The sequence below is a fragment of the Oncorhynchus tshawytscha genome, linkage group LG16 (genome assembly GCF_018296145.1).
Source record: "Oncorhynchus tshawytscha isolate Ot180627B linkage group LG16, Otsh_v2.0, whole genome shotgun sequence".
NCBI lineage: Eukaryota > Metazoa > Chordata > Actinopteri > Salmoniformes > Salmonidae > Oncorhynchus > Oncorhynchus tshawytscha.
In genome coordinates, this window is record NC_056444.1 from 24,518,112 (window position 1) to 24,545,396 (window position 27,285).

The 27,285-nt window shown below is 42.1% G+C and overlaps 1 protein-coding gene across 3 annotated transcripts in view; it reads left to right on the forward strand.

Moving 5' to 3' along the window:
- The first annotated feature begins 230 nt into the window (after positions 1–230).
- The window catches only part of snx7 (sorting nexin 7), a 36,857-nt gene continuing 9,802 nt past the window's right edge, over positions 231–27,285 (forward strand). The window contains exons 1-9 of one of the 3 annotated variants that reach the window (XM_024374645.2): positions 231–441; positions 9,590–9,778; positions 9,919–10,029; positions 10,137–10,301; positions 11,578–11,776; positions 12,310–12,509; positions 12,816–12,902; positions 14,241–14,342; positions 17,575–17,727. In XM_024374645.2, the coding sequence (XP_024230413.1) occupies positions 325–441; positions 9,590–9,778; positions 9,919–10,029; positions 10,137–10,301; positions 11,578–11,776; positions 12,310–12,509; positions 12,816–12,902; positions 14,241–14,342; positions 17,575–17,727 (1,323 nt within the window). In that variant the 5' untranslated portion in view covers positions 231–324. Of the gene's footprint in view, positions 442–9,112; positions 9,249–9,589; positions 9,779–9,918; positions 10,030–10,136; positions 10,302–11,577; positions 11,777–12,309; positions 12,510–12,815; positions 12,903–14,240; positions 14,343–17,574; positions 17,728–27,285 lie in introns of those variants that run through there. The other 2 variants (XM_024374646.2, XM_024374647.2) reach the window with 2 other exon arrangements.

Below are 27,285 nucleotides of genomic sequence, written 5' to 3' on the forward strand. Positions count from 1 at the left end.
TGTAGTCCTACTCTCCTACCATGGATATCAAAGGCTACATTTTGTTGCTTCTTCTACTCATAACAGTGACACATAGCTATGTCATTTCGCATATAACATTGATGTCACATACTTTTACAGATATAATTTGACATGTCAGATATCCATATCCTGACCTATCCAATTCAACTCATCCGTGGCCAACCCTCTCCTTTTCCAGTGGTACTTCCGTTTCTGCGCAGTAAATTGAATTCACTCAAATTCTGAAATTATACTGAGTTTCAGCAGCAGCGACTGCTGATGATGTCCCCGTAGTCTACATTGTCGGTGTAAATCTGGGCAGCTATGAGTAGAACTATCGACGCTGTTGTGTCCCCCACCCAAACAAATACAATACCTGCCGACATCTCCGGACAGATGTTAGATCTAGACGAGGACGACGATTTAGAAGTTTTCAGCAAGGTAAAAATAACACTACTTAGCCTACTAATGTGGAACGTACAGGGAAGTTTAGAAACGGAGTTAGCAAAGGGGGTTGAATGCGATATTTCTGTGCTACGTGGATAGCCTGCATTTGACACTCAGTGGTGAGTTAATCGTTCAGGGAAGTTTGCATTGCTTTTGTAAATCCAATGAAGTTCAGGCAGGAAAGTGCATTGTTAGGGTGCTTTCCACTTGGATAGTCTAAAATGTATATCTTACCAGTTTAAATCACTGTATTTTACGTAGTCTACATCAATGCACCCCGACTGCATCTTAAAAGTATATTTTATATCAGACATTTGTTCGAAACAGTCTGTGTATTACCCTTTTGAATTCTCTGCTGATGTTATGCTTTTGTCAGTTTCAAAGGTCACTCGATCAGACGATGTCATGCAAATATCATTAGAACTAATGCCGCGTTCAAAAAACTAAGAACTCGGAATAATACGAGGTCAAATCATGACGTGTGATCTTTAGCTCCGAAAGTCGGAGCTGTGGAAAGAGGCCCGAGTTCCCGAGTTGGATCACCGTTCAAAAAAAAAAAATCCCTGGCGGAACTTTTTTCCCCCAGTTCCCAGTTGTTTTCAACGCAATGAAGTCGGAAGTCAGAGTTTTCCAAGCTTCCAGTTGTTTTGAACACTGCATACTTTATCTTGTTGCCATACACAGAGGCGTCATGCACATAGGGGGAACGTGCCCCCTTAGAGTAGTCCTGCACGTTTTTATTTTATTTTTTACATATTTTGTTGTTTCTCTGATACTACTAGCCACCGAGCAATTTTATAAAGTTGGCTTTAGCTAGCCCAGTTAGGTTCACAATCTCCCAAAGTTGTAACTAGCTACCATTTCAGGCAATCATTGAAGTTAGAGTAGCTAGCTTTTCTTTCTTAGATGGCATGCCAATTACTAAATGTTAGTGCTGAACCATTAATTGAAATGTTGTTTTATTTATTTTTAAACAACTAATTGACCAAAGTTAAATTATTTGGAATTTCATTTACTTTTGTTTTTTTGTTAACTCAATTTGCACATTGGGCTGCAGTTTCTCTATAGCTAAATCAGATCAAGCCCAAACTGTCCAATCTTGAAGGATGTTGTAGTTTCCAACTGGCTGAAGTTCGATATAGTTTAGTGCAGAAAATCTGGTAATTAACTACAAAGACCATAATCCATGCGTGCCTATTTGTCCGGTCTATTTATTTTACACCTATGTAAAAGACTGAAGAATGCGTGACCAAGAAGTATAGGAAGTGGTTGCTTCGCAAGGTATCGCTACCTGAAAATACATGATCGAAGTGATTGATAAATTGTATTCAGCACTCCTAAAAGTATGCCTTATTTACTTTGAAGAACTAATAAAATAGTGATTTTTATCAGACAGCATAGGCAGCAGCTCTATAGAGATGAGATGATGACTTGGAATGAAATAATAGTCATTAAAAAATAGTAATATACACAACAACCTGAAATATTTTACTAAAGTAAAGTAATGTGAATAAGTTATGGTTTATAAGTGATACGCAGTAATGTGCAGTGACTACCATCATGGGACTTTTATTAATTGTTTTATTCTGTGTTACAGCATTCAACTTTCATAATGCATAGTGCATTTAATGTTTAAAAAAATGATAAGTTATTATTTTGTAATAATTGAACCGAAACCGAACCAACCTTTTGGACTCCCAAATGGCGCAGCAGTCTAAGGCACTGCATCGCTTTGCTAGAGGCGTCACTACAGACCCTGGTTCGATTCCAGGCTGTATCACAACCGGCCGTGATTGGGAGTCCCATAGGGCAGCGCACAATCGGCACAGCGTTCTCCGTGTTAGGGTTTGGCTGGTGTAGGCAGTCATCAATTTGTTCTTAACTGACTTAAGTGGTTAGGATTTGGCAGAACAAATTGATAAGGGAACATTAATTTGGGATGGCAGGTAGCCTAGTGGTAAGAGCGTTGGGCCAGTAACCGAAAGGTTGCTGGATCGAATCCCTGAGCTGACAAGGTAAAAATCTCTGGTTCTGCCCTGGAACAAGGCTGCCCACTGTTCCCCGGTAGGCTCTCATTGTAAATAAGAATTTGTTCATAACTTACTTGCCTAGTTAAATAAAGGTTAAACATTTTTTTAAAATTGCTCAGCACTACTAAGATTACCCAGATTTTAGTAAAAATGCAGAGAAGCATATTTTGTTTCTTAAAAAAAGAACCACCAGTCAGGAGGATACAGAGAGCTCAAGAGATATGCAGAGTTTTTTATTTTTTAATTGAATTCAGCATAATGATTGACTATATTGCAAGAAAAGGGTGTTTCAGGTGTTTGAAAAAAGCCAAATTCTCCAATTTACAGACGAGGTGAGAGGTCGACCGATATGATTTTTCGATACCGATTATTGGAGGACCAAAAAAAGCTGATACTGATTAATCGGCCAAATGTTTATATATATATATATATATATATATGTGAGTAGTGTAACGACCCTGGGTTTATAAGGGTGACGCACAATTGGCCTAGCGTCGTCCGGGTTACGGAGGATTTGGCCAGTAGGAAAATCCTTGTCTCATCGCGCACCAGCGACTCCTGTGGTGGGCCAGGCGCAGTGCGCGCTAACCAAGCTTGCCAGGTGCACGGTGTTTCCTCCGACACATTGGTGTGGCTGGCTTCCGGGTTGGATGGCGCTGTGTTAAGAAGCAGTGCGGCTTGATTGGGTTGTGTATCGGAGGACGCATGACTTTCAACCTTCGTCTCTCCCGAGCCCGTACAGGAGTTGTAGCGATGAGACAAGATAGTAGCTACTAAAACGATTGGATACCATGAAATTGTTGAGAAAAAGGGGTCAAATTCTAACAAACAAAAAAATAACTAAAAAAGAAATTCATGTTAGCAGTCAATATTAACTAAATATGCAGGTGTAAAAATGTATACTTGTGTATTGATTTTATGAAAGGCATTGATGTTTATGGTTAGGTACACATTGGTGCAACGACAGTGCTTTTTTCGCAAATGTGTTTGTTAAATCACCCGTTTGGCAAAGTAGGCTGTGATTCAATGACAAATTAACAGGCACCGCATCGATTATATGCAACGCAGGACAAGCTAGATAAACTAGTAATATCATCAACCATGTGTAGTTAACTAGTGATTGTTAAGATTGATTGTTTTTTATAAGATAAGTTTAATGCTAGCTAGCACCTTACCGTGGCTCCTTGCTGCACTCGCAAAGCAGGTAGTCAGCCTGCCACGCAGTCTCCTCGTGGAGCGCAATGTAATCGGTGTCCAAAAATGCTGATTACGGATTGTTATGAAAACTTGAAATTGGCCCTAATTAATTGGCCTTTCCGATTGATCGGTCGACCTCTATCCTAGACCCCCTGAGGCTCACCCCCCCCTAGCTATCCTCACTTTTGTGCCCCCTCAGATTGTTGGGGTGCATGATGCCCCTGTTGCCTAATGTAGCAATATTTTTGATACTCTTGTCACATTTTGTTGCCAAATCTGATTGTTGCATGATCATTGCTGGATGAAAGTTGTGGCCGCCAAGATCACACAACTAAGTTAACAGGGTTTTTGAAGTTCATCTGTCAGACTAGCAGAAGAATCAGACAGCAAGAAAGCCACTTGTGGTACCAACTAAGAAATTCCATGAGGCGACAGGGAATCAAATCAAGTGCATATTTGATCTAAATCAAATTAATGTTTATTTGTAGCTTATTCTTTTTGCAACATCACAGAGAAATCAGTTAAGAATTACATCGTTGTTATTTCAGCTTGTGCTGTCCCCATTGTTTTGCAGTGCGCATCGCAGCCAGGGGAGTAGCCTAGGCAGCAGGCTATGCATTCTGCTGACTACATTAGCCTCTCAGTTCAGTGTTATTACAGGAAGCGTCATGAAAGGACAATGACAAAAGCGTGTCGTGCTGCTGCCTGTGAACAATGGCACATCAGTTCAAGTCCGCTGAAACGTTTGCATGATGTACATGGCCTGGCCATGATCTGAATATGACAGTGACGTGACCACTGGTTGTTGACCTCGGATTGTGGAACGTCAAATCATTTGCAAATGGTGCCATATTTCATGACAAAGGTCAGGGACCATTAAATAAAACTGACAGTTGAAAGTTCCTTATCAGACATCACAAACAAACTCGGTAGGATAGTCTACAGGTAGGTAGGTAGGACTGTTAGCCATTTTATAGGATCTGAGGACATCAGATGATAAATGCATTAAACTTACCTGACCCATGAAATGTGATGAATGCACAAATTGTCACAAATGATGTGCTACTTTGTCCTGGACCTGCTATTTTGACCCCCCTCTCTCTTCCACTCTCTGACCTGCTGTCTCGACCTGTGAATTGTCGGCTATGAAAAGCCAACTAACGTTTACTCCTGAGGTGCTGACCTGTTGCACCCTGTATAAACACCATGACTATTATTTGACCCTGCTGGTCATCTATGAATGTTTGAACATGTTGAAGAACGATCTGGCCTAAATGGCCATGTACTCCAATCTCCACCCGCCACTGCCAGAAGAGGACTGGCCACCCCTCAGAGACTAGCTCCTGTCTAGGTTTGTCTCTAGGTTCCTGCCTTTCTAGGGAGTTTTTCCCGGCCACCATGCTTCTACCTCTGCATTGCTTACTCTTTGGTGTTTTAGGCTGGGTATCTGTATAAGTACTTTGTGACAACTGTTGACGTGAAAAGGGCTTTTATAAAATACTTTGAGAATGTTTGACCAAGCAGGTAATGAGAGAACTGAGTAGGGTGATATGGGTTTTATTTTCTACTGAGTAAGAGGGGGAAAAAAAACAGTGCATAAAAAGGGTACTTAAAGGTCTATAAATGAATTAAAGTAAAACTGTTCAAACACCTCAAACCAAAGTTTATTTGTCACGTGCGCCGAATACAACAGGTGTAGGTAGACCTTACAGTGAAATGCTTACTTACAGGCTCTAACCAATAGTGCAAAAAAGGTATTAGGTGAACAAGTAAAAAGACAGTGAAAAATAATAGTAGCGAGGCTATATACAGTAGCGAGGCGACATACAGACACCGGTTAGTCAGGCTGATTGAGGTAGTATGTAGATATGGTTAAAGTGACTGCATATATGATGAACAGATAGTAGCGGTAGTGTAAAGAGGGGTTGGTGGGTGGCGGGACACAATGCAGATAGCCCAGTTAGCCAATGTGTGGGACCACTGGTTGGTCGGGCCAATGGAGGTAGTCTGTACATATGTACATGATGTATAGTTAAAGTGACTATGCATATATGATAAACAGAGTAGCAGCTGCATAAGAGGGGTTGGGAGGGACACACACACAATGCGAATAGTCCGGGTAGCCATTTGATTACCTGTTCAGGAGTCTTATGGCTTAGGGGTAAAAACTGTTGAGAAGCCTTTGTCCTAGACTTGGCACTCCGGTACCGCTTGCTATGCGGTAGTAGAGAGAACAGTCTATGACTGGGCTGGCTTGGGGTCTTTGACACATTTTAGGGCCTTCCTCTGACACCGCCTGGTATAGAGGTCCTGGATGGCAGGCAGCTTAGCCCCAGTGATGTACTGGGCCGTGCGCACTACCCTCTGTCGGAGGCCGAGCAATTGCCGTACCAGGCAGTGATGCAAAAAGTCAGGATGCTCTCAATGTTGCAGCTGTAGAACCTTTTGAGGATCTCAGGACCCAAGATAAATTTTTTTAGTTTCCTGAGATTAATAGGCTTTGTTGTTCCCTCTTTGGACCATTCTAGTTTGTTGGTGATGTGGACACCAAGGAACTTGACGCTCTCAACCTGCTCCACTACAGCCCCGTCGATGAGAATGGGGGCGTGCTCGGTTCTCCTTTTCCTGTAGTCCACAATCATCTCCTTAGTCTTGGTTACGTTGAGGGATAGGTTGTTATTCTGGCACCACCCAGCCAGGTCTCTGACCTCCCACCTATAGGCTGTCTCGTCGTTGTCGGTGATCAGGCCTACCACTGTTGTGTCATCTGCAAACTGAATGATGGTGTTGGAGTCATGCCTGGCCATGCATTCGTGGGTGAACAGGGATTACAGGAGGGGACTGAGCACGCACCAGGCTCCAGTGTTGAGGATCAACGCAGCGGATGTGTTGCTCACCACCTGGGGGCGGCCTGTCATGAAGTCCAGGATCCAGTTGCAGAGGGAGGTGTTAAGTCCCAGGATCTTTAGCTTAGTGATGAGCTTTGAGGGTACTATGGTGTTGAACGCTGAGCTGTAGTCAATGAACAGCATTCTCACAAGTGTTCCTTTTGTCCAGGTGGGAAAGGGCAGTGTGGAGTGCAATAGAGATTGCATCATCTGTGGATCTGTTTGGGCAGTATGCAAATTGGAATGGGTCTAGGGTTTCTGGGATAATGGTGTTGATGTGAGCCATTACCAGCCTTTCAAAGCACGTCATGGCTACGGACATGAGTGCTACGGGTCTGTAGTCATTTAGGCAGGTTGCCTTGATGGTATTACAGTTGGCATTACAGACTCAATCAGGGACATGTTGAAAATGTCAGTGAAGACACCTGCCAGTTGGTCAGCACATGCCCGCCGTCTTTCTTAGGTCTTACTTACGTCGGCTATGGAGAGCGTGATCACACAGTCGTCTTAACAGCTGATGCTGTCATGCATGCCTCAGTGTTGCTTTCCTCGAAGCGAGCATAGAAGTGATTTAGCTCGTCTGGTAGGCTCGTGTCACTGGGCAGCTCACGGCTGTGCTCCCCCTTGGAGTCTGTAATAGTTTGCAAGCCCTGCCACATAAGATGAGCGTCGGAGCCGGTGTAGTATGATTCAATCTTAGCCCTGTATTGATGCTTTGCCTGTTTGATGGTTCGTCACAGGGTATAGCAGGATTTCTTGTAAACTTCCGGGTTAGAGTCCCGCACCTTGAATGCGGCAGCTCTAACCTTTAGCTCAGTGCAAATGTTGCCTGTAATCCATGGCTTCTGGCTGGGGTATGTACGCACAGTCACTGTGGGGACGACGTCCTCGATGCATTTATTGATAAAGCCAGTGACTGATATCACTGGGGCGGCAGGGTAGCCTAGTGGTTAGAGCGTTGGACTGGTAACCAGAAGGTTGCAAGTTCAAACCCCCGAGCTGACAAGGTACAAATCTGGCGTTCTGCCCCTGAACAGGCAGTTAACCCACTGCTCCTAGGCCGTCATTGAAAATAATAATTTGTTCTTAACTGACTTGCCTATATATATATATTTTTTTAAATGTGGTGTACTCCTCAATTCCATTGGAAGAATCCCGGAATATGTCTGTGATAGCAAAACAGTCCTATAGTTTAGCATCTGCTTCAACTGACCACTTTTTTTTATAGACCGAGTCACTGGTGCTTCCTGCTTAAATTTTTCTTGTGAGCAGGAATCAGGAGGACAGAGTTGTGGTCGGATTAACCAAATGGAGGGCGAGGTTAGAGCTTTGTACACATCTCTGTGTGTGGAGTACAGGTGATCTAGAAATCTTTTCCCTCTAGTTGCACATTTAACATGTTGATAGAAATTTGGTAGAACTGATTTAAGTTTCCCTGCATTAAAGTCCCCAGCCACTAGGAGCGCCGCCTCTGGGTGAGTGGTTTCCTGTTTGCTTATTTCCTTATACAGCTGACTGAGTGCGGTCTTAGTGCCAGCATCTGTCTGTGGTGGTAAATAAACAGCCACGAAAAGTATAGCTGAAAACTCTCTAGGCAAGTAGTGTGCCCTGCAATTTATCACAATATACTCTACTTCAGGCGAGCAAAATCTAGAGACTTCCTTAGATTTCGTGCACCAGCTGTTTACAAATATGCACAGACCACCCCTCTCGTCTTACCGGAGTGTGCTGTTCTATCTTGCCGGTGCAGCGTATATCCCGCTAGCTGAATATCCATGTTGTCATTCAGCCACGATTCTGTGAAACATAGGACATTACAGTTGATGTCCCCGTTGGTAGGATATTCGTGATCGTACCTCGTCTAATTTTATTGTCCAATGATTGCACGTTGGCAAGTAATATTGACGTAACAGCAGCTTTTCCACTCGCCTTCTGCGGGTCCTCACGAGGCATCCCGCTTTGTGTCCTCTGTACCTGCGTCTCTTCCTCTTGCAAATAATGGGGATGTTGGCCCTGTCGGGTGTTTGGAGAATGTCCTGTGCATCTTGCTTGTTGAAGAAAGAAATCTTTGTCTAATCCGAGGTGAGTGATCGCTGTCCTGATATCCAGAAGCTCTTTTTTTTTTGCCGTAAGATACGGTTGCAGAAACATTTTGTGCAAAATAAGTTACAAAGAACACACACAAAAAAACACATAATAGCACAATTGGTTGGGCGCCTGTAAAACTGCTGCCATTTCTTCCGGCGCCATTTTATCTGAAACATGGATACATGTGTAAGTGAGGTCTGCGTGGCAGAATAGGCGCAACTCACAGGGTTAACTTAGAGCACAGAATATAAAGGGATGGCCAGTTCCAAATATCTGAGGCAGGTCAGCTACAAAGATGCAAATAAATGATCAAGGATCTGTTCTTAAATGTTTTAGCATAAACATGATTTTAAGCATACTTATTATTATTTATTATTATGATGTGTTTTAAATGTATTCATTTTGAATAGACAATTCTAGCATAATGTTTTAAACTGGGGAACTCCATTTCCCCTATGCTGGACGGAGGTGGTATCACCGAACACACCCCTCCATTTCAGGATAATAGGACGTGCCAATTAGCTGCATGCTCTCTAACAAGTGCACCTGGCCTCTGCTGCAGACAAGGCACCAGAGAAGAGCTGCAAAAACTGAAACGGTAAAACTTAGAAATAATTGTTAGAATTAATATTTGCAGCAATTCAATAAAGGTGTGTCTTTGATATTTGAAATGGAAACCACATGTTGGGTCATTATTTGATTGGACACTAAATGTTTGGTGCAAGTTAATGTTAAAGTGCAAAGGAAAGGGCTTTTTAGCTGAGAAGCTACATGTGGTCGTCGCATCACAAGATGGTGTTGTGTAACACTCTTACACGATGTACTGTATGGTATTTACTGTTGTGACAAAGTAACTGGCCAGCGCACATGCATTTTGGTTTTGGGTTTCTCTTCCAGATGATTTAAATCAGTTCTGCCTTTCATGATTTGTTTTTCTAGGATTTGACTCTTGCAGACGGGAATATGTTCAACGCCTCAATGCCGACATCCCCAGGCTCCATGGTCAACCAGTGTAAGTTTGAGGAGGACGAGGAGAGTGACTCTAAAGACATCTTCATTACAGTGGACAACCCAGAGAGTCATGTGACTGCCATTGAGACCTTTATCACCTACAGAGTTCTGACCAAGGTGAGGGGGGGTGTGTAATGTACTGTATGTCCTCTAGAAATGGAATTGCATCGATTGTACAGTATATACTAGACTGTGTATTTGCCAATAGAATTGAGTTAATCTGGTCTTTACTGTGTTTCTCTCTCTGCCTGCCTCAGACCACACGGAGTGAGTTTGACAACTCTGAGTACGAAGTCCGCAGGCGCTACCAAGACTTCCTCTGGCTCAAAGGGAAACTGGAGGATGCCCACTCAACTCTCATTGTTCATGTATGTGGTGTCTGACCTGTAAAGGAATTGAGAATTTGGTTAAACTCCATACTATCGATCCACTACATATTTCTGAGCTCTGTTTTAATCCTCTTTCCTGTCCTCAGCCTCTGCCAGAGAAGTTTGTGGTGAAGGGGATGGTGGAGAGGTTCAATGGTGATTTCATCGAGACGCGGAGGAAAGCTCTCCACAAGTTCCTTAATCGCATTGCTGATCACCCCATTCTGTCCTGCAGCGAAGACTTCAAAGTCTTCCTTAGTGCTCAGGCCTGGGTAAGCAAGCATATACCAAATGCATACATAAACGCGCACCAAACACATAATCCATAAAAGCTTTGAGAGCACACAAAAGACTGATGTTACGCAGTCAGACTACACACACACACACACCTGCTATGTCAAGCTAGTCTAATTCCACATGGTATAGTCCTGCTGTCCTACCACTAAACCTGATTAGTCTAGTAGTTTAATGCCTAGACTTTAACTCTGTGAATGAATGCCTCCCTTGTGTCCCAGTGTCTTTAGCATGTTATCAGTTTATGGTTTAGTTGATACATTTTGTTGTACCATTTAAAAAAACAACAACAAGCACACAACTTGAAAATGACATACGCACATGAGTAAAATCATGGAGGATAAAACACAAGTTTGGGACTTATTCCCATTGTTAAATCATGGTGGATAACACACAATAACGTCTGGGACTCCCATTGTGGTCTTGTAACAAGATTGCTAGGCAAGATCCAACACGGTTGAACACAGTGACCGCGAGATAATAAACCAAAAATATCTATCTCATTGCAGTAACATCATAGGGGTCATTCATATGGGCACAGAAGACATCAAACAGTTTTTAAAAAAAACTTTATTTTCAAAGCTGCCCCGAGATGATGTTTTTTATGGGCAGAGGCAACTCAATCCACTCTAAGGCTCCAGTATACAAGAAAGTAGCTTTCTAAGCACACCTGAACTGATGCTGTGATTGTGTGTATCCCTGACACGGGGAAAGTAATCAGTTAGATGTCTGGGCGCTGTTCTTAAGACGATCAAGTTTAGCCAACGCATATTATACTCTTGTGTCAGGACATAACGTTAGGCCTTGGCCTCAATGAGAACAGGGAGACCACCACTGGATTGTATTTTAGGTTGAAGGGGATTTTTCTCATCTGATCAGGCACTTGGTGTGCTGTTCAAGGTCAATGTGACATGAAAGCCATTTCTGTAACTTGGTGACAGTGGAATGTTCTAGTCTAGAGCACATGTTATTGTTACAATGGAAAGGATAGGATACAGTGTGTCTCTGACATAATCTATCTCTATCAATATTATGTCAATCTGACATAATATTGATAGAGATAGATTATGTCAATCTCATTCCTTCCAATGTAAAGTAAATGTAAGCTTAAGGAATATAATTCGCTGCAATCTGCCATATTACAGGATGGGACTTTGTCATTGAACATTGTTTGTTCTAAAGCCTTTTATTTGACCCCAGTTTGTGTTGGTGTGTGCATGCGTGCGCGTCTCTCCATCCCGTCTGTCCCTGTAGGAGCTGACAACTTATAAGAAGCAAGGACCGGGGTTCCTGAGCAGGATGGGGGAAACTGTGCGAGCAGTGGCTAACTCAGTCAGAGGGGTGAAGAACCGGCCAGAGGAGTTCACCGCCATCCAGGAGTACGTGGAGGATTTCAGCAACAAGATCGGCTCTCTGGACAAAGTCACCCAGAGGATCGTCAAAGAACAGAAAGGTAAGACCACAGAGTTAAATATTACTCTATAAACATACCAACTAACTAGTTAATACTATTATGGGTACGCACACGGAGTTACATGAATGTCGTGTTTTCAATCAGACTTGTAAATCGCTCCGTTTCAAAAATAGAGAATGATAGAGGGTTCTTGTTCTTTGTATCCGTCCCATTATGGTGTCTGTGACTGCACGTGCAGTGACATTGAGGCAATCTCTATTTTGAAGTTGTACATTTTCTTCTACTTCTCTGAGTTGGTAAAAAACTGAAATGGTGCATACTGCCACCTGGAGTGTGTATGAACAGGTATAAAGTCAAGCGTGGCTATTTACAGCCACCTCCAGTTATGGAATATTTTCTCATGCGGATAATTAATTGACTGATGACCCCGATCTAACCCATAGGAAGTTCCACCCAGTTGACTACTTCAAAATGGTGAAAGTCCTCAATGCCACTGCCTATGCTAAAACAGAGTCCTGAAGGGTAGTGCGTTGTGGGTAGGGTAGTTGACAGTACATATCCCTGTGTCTCAGAGTACCTGGAGGAGCTAAAGGAGTACGGGCCCACCTACACCCTGTGGTCGGGCTCGGAGGAGGAGCTGGCAGAGCAGTTGAAAGGTGTAGCCGGCTGTATAGAGAGGTGCTGTAAAGAGACAGAGGAACAGGTCGGCCATCTCTCAGACACCCTGGTGCCTGTTTTACACGAGTATGTCCTGTGTGCTGAGACACTCAAGGTAAGTCAACTCCTCTGGCGTAAGACAGTAATGGAAGTCGTTTAACCGGCTGTTAAGTGGCGTTTAGATGTCGTTAGTAGACCAAATGACAGCCCAGCACTGTGCAGTACTTGCTAAACCTGTAATGTTGATGAAACATGAAAGGCTTTGACTTAACTTGCCCCCAACACCCGCACATATTTACATAGTCTATGTACACAAACATACCTACTGTGTACATAATATCAAGCCTAATGCATCTTTTTGTTGGATTTTCAGGACTAAGCAATGATCACCCCTAGATCATTTTATTTTCCTTTTTTCTAGGCAGTATTGAGACGGAGGGATAACATTCAGGCGGAATTTGAGGCCAAGAATGAAGCTCTGGCCACCAAGAAAGTTGACCGCGATGCAGTAAGTGCAAAATTGGCTTTTTATAAATGTAAGTAATTTAGCAGACGCTCTTATCCAGAGCAACTTTGTTAGTTATCTTAAGATGTATACACTAAGTGGGACAACCACATCTCAGTCATAGTAAGTCTTTTTTTTTTCCCTTACAGTAGCTATTAGCAAAATCAGTGCTGGGGGGGGATCCGAGTGTTAGTTTAGGAAAGGTATGTTTTTATTCTATAATATCTTATATGTACCTTCTATAAGCCATCAGTCGGCCTACCTGATGCTTCAGTGCAATTTCCCAGAGATTAGGAGCAATAAAGCTGTGCTGCATGAACTGCCTCCTCGTCACCTCTCATTTTAAATCAAGCTGTCTTAAGCCAGAGGAGGAGCTTTGGCGATATTGGAAAAGGCCTCCTCTGAGGATTATCTAAATATCTCCGGATAGTTCAGGATGTCCCTCTTGAGCTCCTGGCACACTTCAGGAAACTGGGTGGTAAATATTGTCTAATAAGGCCTTGATAATCGTTGCGTAATGAAAACGCCCACATCTATCGACGTCTTTCATCGAAATGCCACTGACTGGTGGTAAGATCTGAGATGGATGGAGAATAAAGAAGAGAAAGGGGTAGAGTGGACAGAACTGTTCCAATCCTGTGGGTGTCCCTGGTTCCCTCCTAGCTTAGCAGTGACCTTTTTACCCTGAGATTTTAATTAGAGCGCTGGCTAAGAAAATCACCTATGGATTTCCAACAAAGCACTGTAATAGTGTGTGTGAAACAATGGGATCTAGAGTTCTAGAACAATGTGAGGATAAGGTTTACAGTACTTTGTGAATGAGTCAGAATGTCAAACTTACTGTATGCTTTTGTTGCAGGTCCCAGTGTTTCACCTAATAAACACAATAACTGAGTAAGAGCTCTATCATGTAGTTTCACCTGAAAAGGCTATATGCAAAATAAGATTAGGCTACATTCATATGACTGTCTGACGTAGTATGCCACCCATAGTATGTCATCTAAACAACTAGGCATATACAACATATGTTGACAACTTGAACATTTTCTTTCATTATGTATAAGATAGTCTTAAGTTTTCTGTCAAAATGAGACAGGGTCTATTTGTACAGTCATCACCTTGTACTTTACTGTTCTTATGCCATTGCTTACTAGCAGATCTGGGATCAGCTTCCCCAATCCTAACCTTAACATTTTAGCTGAGAAAATGACAAAACTGATCCAAGATCCGCATTTAAGGGCAACTTCACCATGCGGACATGAGCATTCATTCCTGTTCCTGTTGTTGTGGCTTTTGCCCTCTGACCTCTGACATCCTGACCTTCCTGTGATGTGACTGGAGGAGTCTAGTGATCTAGGTTTTGTGTGGGGGAGCCTGCTGGGTAAAAACCCTGAAGAAGCCAGACATCAGAGGCAGGAGAGACTTGATGGGGAGATTGAAGAGGTACAGCAGACTGTAGGGCATGCCAACATGCAACTGTACTACACATTATGGGCTCACCAGCTTCTGCTTAACTTGGCTTTATGTGGAGCTTTAAGCTTTCCCTTTGCTGAATGGATATGGTTGATGTTAGCTATTTCAAAATGAGTAAAAATATGACACTAGAAAGTCAAATAAGCTAATTATTAACACAATTTAATTATTAACACGCCTTAAAATGCTATCAACTATCGACTTGTCCATTCAAGCAAGCAGTGGTTGAGCAAGTCTCACCTTTTTCTAACAGCTTGTTTGTGCTGTACATAGTTCCCTGGACAGTAGTTCTAGGTTATCCTGACCCTAACCTCTAACACTTTGGCTGGGTTTGTTGGATGCTGTTTTTGGCCTAACTCATAGATAGTGCATTTAACACTGACTGGCTGTGGTTTGAAGCAGGATGCCATATTTCCATTTCCCAGCACAACAGGTCTGGAGAGAGGAAGTATCGTGCTCTTCTCAAAGCCTTGCCAAGGTGCATGAAACAGGGAAACGGCTGGACATAAAATTGTAATCCATTTGAACCAGTAGATGGCAGTGATGCTTCAGTCAAGAAACAAAGCACAGAAAAAAAAAAAAAATGTCTTCAGTCAATTGTTCACTTTCCACCCAACTTTTAATGATTTGAGAAGGGGAATCTGTTGGGTTGTAATTATGGAAAAGGTTAACGACCCTGTGCGTGTGCCCTGTGCGTGTGCGACCCTGTGCGTGTGCGACCCTGTGCGTGTGCGACCCTGTGCGTGTGCGACCCTGTGCGTGTGCGACCCTGTGCGTGTGCGACCCTGTGCGACCCTGTGCGACCCTGTGCGACCCTGCGACCCTGTGCGACCCTGTGCGACCCTGTGCGACCCTGTGCGACCCTGTGCGACCCTGTGCGCGTGCGACCCTGTGCGCGTGCGACCCCTGTGCGCGTGCGACCCCTGTGCGCGTGCGACCCCTGTGCGCGTGCGACCGAGTGACCCTTTTGTGTGTCCCTGTTCCTAATGATGTGTCCACATTGCCACCTGGGAGATGAATGCTGGTCCAGACAGACTGAGACCGGGGTTAAAGGCTTAGCTGCTATCTCCCTAACCTCTCTCGTTACACCTGACAAGCTCTCCTAATCAACATACACACACCCCGTCAAGTCTTGCATCGATCCCCTCTTAACAGGACCAGAGCAGGAGTGCCAACGCCGCACAACCCTTATCAGCTCCACCTGTCAATATCCACCTAGTCTCAAATGGAGCCATGCATATCTGAGCACTGCTAATTTGACACAGAGGTCTCCCTCAGGACCCTGTGTCTTCTACCTGTGTATCTGATTAATTATTCAATCATTTCCTCTGTATGTGTTTTCTGACAGACAGTCGTATGTTTCAGGGCTACGGACTGAGACTGTTGTACTCTAGAGAAAGTGCTTGTTTAGAGGAGAGACTGAGGCATTGGGCTTGTTAGGTAGGGCCATGAGATGGCTGATGAATCAATAACACTGCAGTAAACAGGACCATTGAGAGAAATGACTCTCCAGAGGGGTGTATTATCACCATGTAGCAGGAGCAGCAAAGTTGGCCATCTAACTTTGATAAACAAAGCATTATCAGCTAACGTGGGTCAACATTGATGTATAGTCTACCTTTTGATATGTTTTAATTGTCAACTGTCCAAACTGGATTAGCTAACTTTGATAAACATTCACAAGTTTTGATCATTAGGCTATATCACACGTGTGTGCGCACAACCATAGGATATGCCAAATAATAAACCACTAGCTTAAAGGTTTTTGTTTTTCCTGTCAATGAAATGACAAGACAAATGTATCATTGGAAAGCCTGATTTGGGAGCTATCTAAGGAGGAAATAATCTCAATTAGCCTTGCCTATGAATCAGATTATAACGCTATGTTACATTTACTACTACTGCCTCTGCGTGGTGAGACTATTTAATGCTTCCATCAGACCAGAAGCTATTCATCAGCAGTTTTCAGGGGCACGGTGGCTGTGTCCGAATACCCATGCTAGCGTACTACGTACTTAAACTGCATACTACACTGAAAAATATAAACGCAACATGGAACAATTTCAAAGACTTTACTGAGTAACAATTCATGTAAGGAAATCAGTTAATTGAAGTAAATTCATTAGGCCCTAATCTATGGATTTCACATGACTGGGAATACAGATATGAATCCCTTGGTCACAGATACCTTAAAGGTCGGGCCGGGGATCAGAAAACCACTCAGTATCTGGTGTGACCCACCATTTGCCTCATGCAGCGCGACACATCTCCTTCGCATAGAGTTGATCAGGTGTTTTTTTTTCTTTCCTGTGGCGTGTTGTCCCACTCCTCTTCAGTGGCTGTGGGAAGTTGCTGGATATTGGTGGGAACTGGAACATGCTGTAATACACGTCGATCCAGAGCATCCCAAACGTGCACCTGTGTAATGATCAAGCTGTTTATTCAGCTCCTTGATATTCCACACCTATCAGGTGGATGGATTATCTGGCAAAGGAGAAATGTTCATTAACGGGATGTAAAGAAACTTGTGCACAACATTTGAGAACAATAACCTTTTTGTTATTTTAAACTATACTGTTCAAAAATATAAACACAACATTTAAAGTGATGGTCCCATGTTTCATGAGCTGAAATAAAAAATCATACATTTTCCATACGCACAAAAGGCTTATTTCTCTCATTTGTTGCACAAATTTGTAGTGATCATTTCTCCTTTGCCAAGATAATCCATCCACCTGACAGGTGTGGGATTGTCTCAATGGGGGTGTTGTGTACTTCTGTCGGTAATAAAGCCATTTTGTGGGGGAAAACTTATTCCGATTGGCTGGGCCTGGCTTCCTCAAGGGTGGGCCTATTCCCTCCAAGGCCTACCCATGGCTGCACCCCTGCCCATTCATGTGAAATCCAAAGTTGAGTGCCTAATGAATTTATTTCAAGTGACTGATGTCCTTATGAACTGTTACTCAGTAAAAATCTTTGACATTGTTGCGTTTTTATTTTTGTTCAGTATATTTTGGACGCAAGTATGGGTATACGGACATGGCCACTGTCTTAAATAAAACTGTCCCTGTCACGTGAGGTCTTTGGGTGAAGGTCTTGCTTTAAGTGTTCTGTATGTCCAGGTTGTTGATTGTGAAGGGATATTGCACTGTAATGTTGGTAGGAGGATGGTGATGATTGTGTGTGTGTGTGTGTGTGTTAGCTGAAGGAGGAGATTGATAAACTGGAGGACCGTGTGGAATGGGCCAACAACGCTCTGAAGGGGGACTGGGGCCGATGGCAGAGGAGCATGAGAGGAGACCTTAAATCAGCCTTCCTCTCCACCGCAGAGAAGAACGTAGACTACTACGAGAAGGTGAGATACAAGATACTCTGACTGGTTAGTGGGAGGGATGGATGGATAGATAGATGGAGGGAGGGAAAGTTGGATTGAGACACTTGATATGGGAGAGAGTTGGATAGATGAGTCGAATAAGAAAGAAGCAGGGTTGGGGGTGTGACTGGTATAAGCAGAGTGGGAGGTGGAGGCGATGGAAGAGAATAAGAAAAAGGTAAATTGGAGAAATAGAAAAGCACTTGGAGAGAATGTGAGAGAGACTAAATCAATTTTATAGATATTTTTGGGATGGATTTTAACTGTAAATCATTCAATGCAATTTCAGCAGAAATATGGTTCAATGTGCTGTGCATTCCTTGTCACTGTCTGGACAACTGCCAGTAGAGGGCGGTAGTACTTCATTTTTATTCACACACAAATTACTGTCAGTTTATAGAGGTTGTCAATGCAGATAATTCCAGAATAAATTGATGCTTCATCTTATGGTTCTTGTAAATAGTACGTGGACATCAGTTGCGGTCAGTGACGTTTAAAATGAGGGAGGACGATCATTATATTTAATGAGCATGGCCTTATTTCTATTAAAGCATATTGGATAACTATTCATATTTCATTCACCAGCTCTGTAACATTGATAGGTTTAAGCTACTACGTGATACTCAAATTTTCCTTATACCCATCATGAGGTTGCTCCAACCTAGCCTATGAGTGAAAGTTTACGACGTAGGTGCACAGGTCGAGAGAAATTTGAGTAATCAAGTTGACGCATTCAATACCACCTTGCACAATCTTGCCTACATCTGGCTGATCTAAGGTGTAATAATTAGTCCTACAGTTGCAAACAAGGACAAATTCAGTTATGTTTATCCCTGTTTCGTTCCATTTGCTTCCGTTTAAAAAATGTTTTTCAACAGAATCGACAGAATGGATACACCCCTGATCACACACCAAAAAAACAGGTCACTTTCATAGCAGCCACATACAAACAGCATGATCCCTTTGATCGTTGGATAATTCCTTCTCGCATCTATGCGCTCTCCTCTCACCGTTTCCCTTCTGTTGTGGACTTCAGTGCACATTACAACCGCTGTCTGTGACAAGGCGAAAAAACCTTTCCAAACATATCATCACCGCTAACCACTACACACAGCATACGTCGTTGTCACCATATTAGCTAACGACAAGTCAACATAGTTGTAGTAGCTAACGCGTTAGTAAACCCGCTACAATCATGCAGTACAGTTGACAAGCAGTTTAACAGTTACGCAATGGCAGGCCCCGGTGGCAATACATTTATAAAACCAGAAGCTTACCTTGGCATGGAAGAGCTCTAGTGTTGGATAGCCATTACCAGCTGGCTAACATAACATCCCTCTCTGTTTGAGCCAGGTGTTTGAGTAGGTTAAACTAGCTAGCTCTCTTGCATCTCCTTAATTTTTCGGGAATGAATTTGTTAGACAATAGTTTTTCTCTTTGAGTCAACTACTCACCACATGTTATACACTGCAGTGCTAACTAGCTGTAGCATATGCTTTCAGTACTAGATTAATTCACTGATCCTTTGATTGGGTGGACAACATGTCAGTTCATGCTGCAAGAGCTCTGATAGGTTGGAGGACATCCTCCGGAAGTTGTCATAATTACTGTGTAAGTCTATGGAAACGGGTGAGAACCACGAGCCCACTAGGTTTTGTATTGAAGTCGATGTACCCAGAGGAGGATGGAAATTAGCTGTCATCCAGCTACACCATGGTGCTACCGTACAGAGTGCTGTTGTCATTGCAACAGTGTGGATGTGAATATATTTAGTGTCGTTTTATTTGAAAAGTATCACTTTTCTTTTAATGTTCCACTATAAAAAATGTTTTATAAAATTCACTGGGGAGGATGGTCCTCCACTGGTGGACTTCGGGGAGTCGGCAACCCAAGATTTGAACTATCTAAAACGAAGCTGAATGTCAATGATGGTAAGGTTTAGGAATGTTTATTTGATCTAGCTAAAAGCTGAATTGCTGTAAAAAGTCAAAATAAAATATTTATTTTGAGGAAAATAAAGAGTGATGGATGAAGAGTTGATTGAAGCAGTTCGGGATGGAGTGGAGGGTGGGACGTCAATATTATCAGTAGAGGGAGGGACGTCAATATTATCAGTGGAGGGAGGGACGTCAATATTATCAGTGGAGGGAGGGACGTCAATATTATCAGTGGAGGGAGGGACGTCAATATTATCAGTGGAGGGAGGGACGTCAATATTATCAGTGGAGGGAGCGTCACGGTAGCAGGCAGGGGATTCAGATCAGTCAGACACGGACAAGTCCAGGAGCCTCTGCTACTAATCTCGCAGTCACCGACGTAATGCCTTTCCATGTATAGCCACTTGGCTCAGTTGATATGTAGCTTTATCCTCCAATACCGCCGATGGGTATTCAGTACGGAGTAGCTGCCGTTTCACCACGACGAGACATCGCAGTCCTCTCATCTCCTCAACCTTGAGCCGCTTTCATGGCAATGTTCCAAACGGTACCATTCACAAACTGGTTTCGCCATAAAGATGATCGGATTGTAATCTAAATGTGGCGTTAAACGGTGGATGTTCAACATTTACACGAATGATCAGCTTCTGGCTGCCGTTACGGCACCATTGTGATTTTTTTTTTTAAAGAGGCGTGACACAAGTAAAATGTTTAACTATCCTTTTTTAAATCCCATTTTATATATGTATTTAATAAAGCAGAATGTACACAGGGTACATATACAACAGAATGGAAGCAAAAAAGAATGTTCTGTCATTTGAAGGTTAATTTTAAATATATCATTGTTACATGCATACAATAATGTGACATAGCTAGTTAGACCACAGTTGGAGCATATTCAACCACCACTCCACTCCCCTGGTCCTGGTGACCAGTGGACAAACTCCACATAGCCCTGGCCTCTTTAAAGAAATCAAATGGGAACAAAAACAGCTTAAACCTCTCATGGATAACCAATGCAACTCCATAAGATAGGGGCTTACAGTAGCTATTATAATTACTGTGTGAACACTTTTTCACAGACAGTTATTTTGACTACATTGACTAACTATCTCTTTAATGGGTCTGATGCTGCCTGTGAGATCTCCACACACTTGTCATTCATGTTATTTTGTTCCCCTTCCATCCAATTTGCAGTTCTAAATGGTGTGTTGTCAACACACACCCAGGTTCCCTTGTTTTAATGATACAAATCCAGACTTTCTTCTTAATTCCATCGTGGATGAATATCCGTCATCTCCGCTGTTTATGATTACGAAGTTAGCACCCATTGCTATGCATTCCCGCTTGACCAACCCCACCTGTGTTCTTCTTGGAGGACACATAACAGCTGGTGCTAATCTTCCACCATCTGTCCAGACAGAACCTAAGCCTGGTCTGTAGCTGGTCTCTCTCTGTAGTCGTGGCATTTAGACTATTCCTGGACTGATCTTTCTCAGTGGTCATCATTTTAAAACTATTCTGTAGCTGGTCTTTGTCTTTAGTCAGGTTGTTGTAACTGGTCTGTAGCTGGTCTCTCTGTAGAGTAATGACCAATGATGCCATAGTAGACACAGGCCTGTGATCCCAACCAGCAGCAGAACATACAGCAGCCCCAAACACACTGCAGCATCTCCAAAGGGTCTCTTCCACCACTGAAATTGTTCTGAATGTTGAGCAACAACTTATTTTCTTGGAATGGGCATGAAGGCTCTTACATTGTCATACATTTGGCCATCAATGTCTGTGTTCTTTATTGCAGTAGGTTCATAGTCTTTTCAATGATTCCCTCTGACATCTTTACAAACTTGTGCTCAACTACAGAAACTTGTACTGTTACTTCAGCTCTACTGTAGGTCTGTACATGCATGTCATCTCCCTGCCATGCTTCTGTGACTTTTTGGAAGTGACACTGTTTTAACTGTCAACCACAGGACTGCAAATGAACCTTTTTTATTGAATAAATATATACAGTATATATTTTGAATCACAACATAAAGATGATGAAACAACTAATTTCTTCAATACCATTTCAGCATAATGGCCGATGAATGGTATATTTCTTTATTTACTCATCAGCAGAGCAGGGAAAAATACTCCTCACCACCCCTAGCGATCTGAATTTGAGTGGTTACATTTCTCCAGACCATCCCTCAGCTTTTTACTGAAAAAGCAGCAGGGAGAACACTTATTTTTGTTCAAACTTCTGATTGCAGCTTTAAGCATTGAAGTGATATTTTAGCAGATAGAACAAAATGGAACCCAGTGAATTTGTACATGCTTCATATTGAAGTTTAGAAGCTTAGGTTACTGGGAGTTGCGTGGTGGCTAGAGTCCTAATGGATTGACACTCTCATCCACTGTGGTTGACACTTGCCATGTTTCGACACCCTCTGTCTTCAAACAGGAGTCGCATTTCAACCTCCCCTTTCTGACATGCTGCTGATGGCCATATAGGGGTATAACTCTTTGAAGAGTTATGTATAAGGGGGTGTGGCAATGTACAATACCAGTCAAAAGTTTGGACAAGCTACTCATTTAAGGGTTTTTCTTTATTTTTTATATTGTAGAATAATAGTGAAGACATCAACACTATGAAATAACTCATGGATTCATGTAGTAATCAAAAAGTGTTAAACAAATCAAAATATATTTTAGATTTTTCAAAGTAGCCTTGCCTTGATGACAGCTTTGCACGCTCTTGAATTAGGTGTCCAAACGTTTGACTGGTACTGTATGTCTGCATTTTTCTCAGGGGTTCTTCACACCATGTGAAACCATCTGGCAACTTTGATTAAAGGGGAACTTAAGGGGATTTGTTGTTGTTGTAAATGCTGGCATGACATGCTTTAGATGGATACGGACACTTTTTAGGTGAAATGGTTTGGTATTAAAAGAAGTACCGCAGCAGCCCATGTCACAATGTTTGATGCTCATATTCATTATGTTAACTATGTAGCACTATGTAGCCTACAATTTAACTTTAAATACATTTACAATTATGCAGTCTTGTCTGACACCAGCTATAAACGGAGAACTTGACTCCAAGTGAACAAGCCGACAACTCCCCTTAGTGTATTGGAGATGACATTCTTAGGCCGGTTCCTCTACGATCATCTAAAGGCCGTGGGTTTTTTATTTTGGGGTAAAATGGCTCTACATAACAGGCAAACGCTGCACGTTTTGTACCATGAATGAGCTATCCATTTTAATAAAAGAAAAGGAAGGTTTTGGGGAAGACCTTGTGTTTTAGTATGTCAGGTTATTTTCAGTGTTTTTGGGGGGGGGTTCTTCACCTCCCTGGGGGCTTCTGAAAATCAGAACGTGGCACACTCATACTGTTTGAGACGCCCCAAGGCTGAGCTCAACAAACACAACCCACTTAAACAGAGAGGGAGGGAGGCGGGGGAGAGGGCAGAGAGATTCGGAGAAAGTGAGCGAGGGACAGGTGGAGGACATAATTGTGTTCTGTCTTAATCAGGCCTGTGAGGTCAGCCCTCAGTGTACAGTCAGACTATCTGTTCCAGGTAATTCTGGTCGGTAGAGAACACATGTTCTAATACACCTCAATCTTATGGGGGGGAGTGTACTGTATCATGTGATTCACAATGTGGCATCATTTATGAAGGACAATTCGACACGTATTTTTGTTGTTGACACAACACAATTTGGTGAAACGAATACAGCCATTACCTTGCTCTCTGACCAAGGTGGATATATTGAGGCGAAACTGAAATGAAGAGGAGACGACGGTCATAAATTATCTCCAGATGACATGTTCAGTAGACTGTAAATATATCTACAAACCATCTACTTGCCACTATTCAAATGGTCTTTGAGATGACGATTTGAAAGTAGTTTTTTATTGGCGGCACATCAGAAGTTTGCTGGCGTTGTATTTAGTTTTGTGTACTTATAGGAATACAAGGCGCCATGCTAATTGATCTAGATCCTCTAGACATTATGAACATGGCTTCAAGTAGCTCCTCCATTAATACCAGGGGCTAAGGAGTGGGGTTTATTATTATTATTATTATTATTATTATTAGGAGTGGGGTTATTATAAAAACATATCTAATAATTATCCAGTTGGATGAACACTCCAAACAGCCTACCCGGCCGCTCGGAGATGTCCGCAAGGTCCGTTGCCTTGTTTTGTATCACATTCCAATTATAAAACTGGGGGGGGGGGACAAAAAATGCAATTTCAAAATGTGTAGGGTACATGTCCCCAGTGAAAATTGCACCCCTGATTATTACCCTTCAAAAAAGGAGTCTTTGTCTAGGCAAGATCCATATCCAATAAGCCCATCGCTCATATGTTTTCTTGTATGGCCTGAGGGTAGCATCATTCGTTTAATGCAATATAGTGTGGGAAAAACCTCTTCCGTTGTGGAATAGAGTCCTCAGCTGCAATGGGTTTGTTGTGTAGCAGAAACAGAGGTAATTTGTCTTGATTGGTTCTTCCTGGCGAATTGGTGCACTAAGTAAAGACTCTCTGCATCCCAAATTGCCCTCTATTATACTTATCGTGCACTACTTTTGACAAGGATCAATAGGACTCTGATTAAAAGTAATGCCAGTTGGGATACGTCCTTTGTCAGGGATTGAAGTGGTGGGACTTTGAATAAATTGGAAACGGCATATCCCGAGGCTGCATTCGTTGTAGCTGGGGATTTTAACAAAGGAAATGTAAGGAGAATTCTCCCGAAATTCCACCAACACATCTCTTGCCCAACTCATGGGAGAAATACATTGGGCTGTTGTTATTCTCCATTCTGAGACCGATACAAAGTGGACTGGTTGATTGAAGTAGGGTAATGAGTTCCAAAAACGAGTTGCAGTTTTTGAATGGTGGTGTCCATCTATTTGTTTTGTTGAATGTATGAATTACATGTAATTTCTGTGTCAAAGTGCCAATTAACAAACATTACAGTAATTCTCTGTGATAATTTAGTAATAATTATTCTGGTGTTCTGTGCATTGCACACCGCATAAATAGTAAGTAAGGTTATCCAAGCAATAATTATAACCCTAGAGCTGTAAAAATACATAAATACAACAACAAGTCTGACACACAGAGATGGTTCAAGTGTGAGACAGGCCTACACACAGTCTATAAACTGTGCATATGTGCTATCTGCATATTTTTTTATAATTTAATTAGTCTCCCATTTTCTTTTATTCCAGGCTTTATCGTAAAATTCCACAAATGGAAATACACAATGGATTAATTATTTCAGTTTCTCCTCATGGCTCAGCCACGTAATGCCAGGGTATATCTGTTGGGCTTTCTGGAATAAGAGCAACCGTATATCGTGGTAGAAAGGGCAATGGATATAACATTTATTTAATTTTCTATTTCTTCGAGGTCACAATATTTACATAGTCTTTACCATTATACCAACCTGTTTTGGAGGCCTAAACTCCCAACATCCATGCCTGACCTCACGAATGCTCTTGTAGCTGAATGGAAACAAGTCCCCGCAGCAATGTTCCAACTAGAGGGTGGCCGATTAATCGGCATGGCCGATTTTTAATTAGGGACTTTTCATAGCAATCAGTAATCGGCCTTTTTGGACGCTGATTATGGCCGATTACATTGCAATCCATGAGGAAACTGCATGGCAGGCTGTGACCACCTGTTACGTGAGTGCAGTGTCAAAAGGACCTTGTGGCTGCAATGAGTCATGGTAAGTTGCTAGCTAGCATTAAACTTACCTTATGAAAAACGCAATCAATCTTCACATAATCACTAGTTAACTACACATGGTTGACGATATTACTAGGTTAACTAGCTTGTCCTGCGTTGCATATAATCAATGCAGTGCCTGTTTATTTATCGAATCACAGCCTACTTAAACTACGCCAAACGGGTGACGATTTAACAAAAGCGCTTTTGCGAAAAAAGCACATTCGTTGCACAAATGTACCTAACCATAAACATCAATGTCTTTCTTAAAATCAATACACAATTATATATTTTTTAAACCTGCATATTTTGTTAAATAAAGGCATGTTAGCAGGCAATGTTAACTAGGGAAATTGTCACTTCCTTTGCGTTCAGTGCAAGTAGAGTCAGGGTATATGCAGCAGTTTGGGCCGCCTCGCTCGTTGCGGACTGTTTCTTCCTAACAAAGACCGCAATTAATTTGCCAGACTTTTACACAATTATGACTTGACATTGAAGGTTGTGCAATGTAACAGCAATATTTAGACTTGGGTTGCCACACGTTCGACAGAATACGGAATGGTTCCGGATTTAACTGAAAGAATGAACGTTTTGTTTTTCAGAAATGATAGTTTCTGGATTTGACCATTATTAATGACCAAAGGCTTGTTTTTCTGTGTGTTTATTATAATTAAGTCTGATTTGACAGAGCAGTCTGACTGAGTGGTGGTAGGCAGCTGCAGGCTCGTAAGCATTCATTCAAACAGCACTTTACTGCATTTGCAAACAGCTCTTAGGCTTAAACAGCGCTGTGCTTCAAGCTTTGCTATCAACTCCCGAGATTAGGCTGGCAATACTGAAGTGTCTATAAGAACATCCAATAGTCAAAGGTATATGAAATACAAATGGTATAGAGAGAAATAGTCTACATGTCATAATTCCTATAATAACTAGAACCTAAAACTTAACTGGGAATATTGAACCACCAGCTTTCATATGTTCTGAGCATGGAACTTAAACGTTAGCTTTTTTACATGGCACATATTGCACCGTTTACTTTCTTCTCCAACATCGTTTTTTCGTTATGTTTCATTATTTATTTGAGGCTAAATGCATTTTATTGATGTATTATATTAAGTTAAAATAAGTGTTCATTCAGTATTGTTGTAATTGTCATTATTACAAATATATATATATATATATAACAATTGGCCGATTTTAAATATTTTTTTTATCTGCTTTTTTTTGGACCACCAATAATCAGTATCGGTGTTGGAAAATCATAATCGGTCGACCTCTAGTTCTAACATCTAGTGGAACACCTTCCCAGGTGAGTATTTGCCCACTGAAGTCGGTTACGATTCCGAACTTCAGTCAGGTCAAGACCCTGGTGAGGATAACAAGCACGCAGATGAGCTTCCCTGAGACTGTTTGACAGATTGTGCAGAAATGTTTCAGTTGTCAGCTGTCTGGGTGGCTGCTCTCAGACGATCCCGCAGATGAAGAAGCAGGATGTGTGAGGTCAGTGGATGTACTGCCAAAAACTCTAAAATGACATTGGATGCGGTTTATGGTAGAGAAATTAACAGTCAATTATCTGGCAACAGCTTTGGTGGACGTTCCTGCAGTCGGCATGCCAATTTAGAGTGGCCTTTTATTGTTCCCAGCACAAGGTGCACCTGTTTAATGATCAAGCTGTTTAATGAGCTTCTTGATATGCCACACCTTTCAGGTGGCTAGATTATCTTGGGAAAGAAGAACTGCTCTCTAATGGGTATAAACAAATTTGAGAGAAATAAGCTTTTTGTGTATGGATTTTATATTTGGGGTCTCTGTGTGTGCAGTTGAAGTTGGAAGTTTACATACACCTTAGCCAAATACATTTAAACAGTT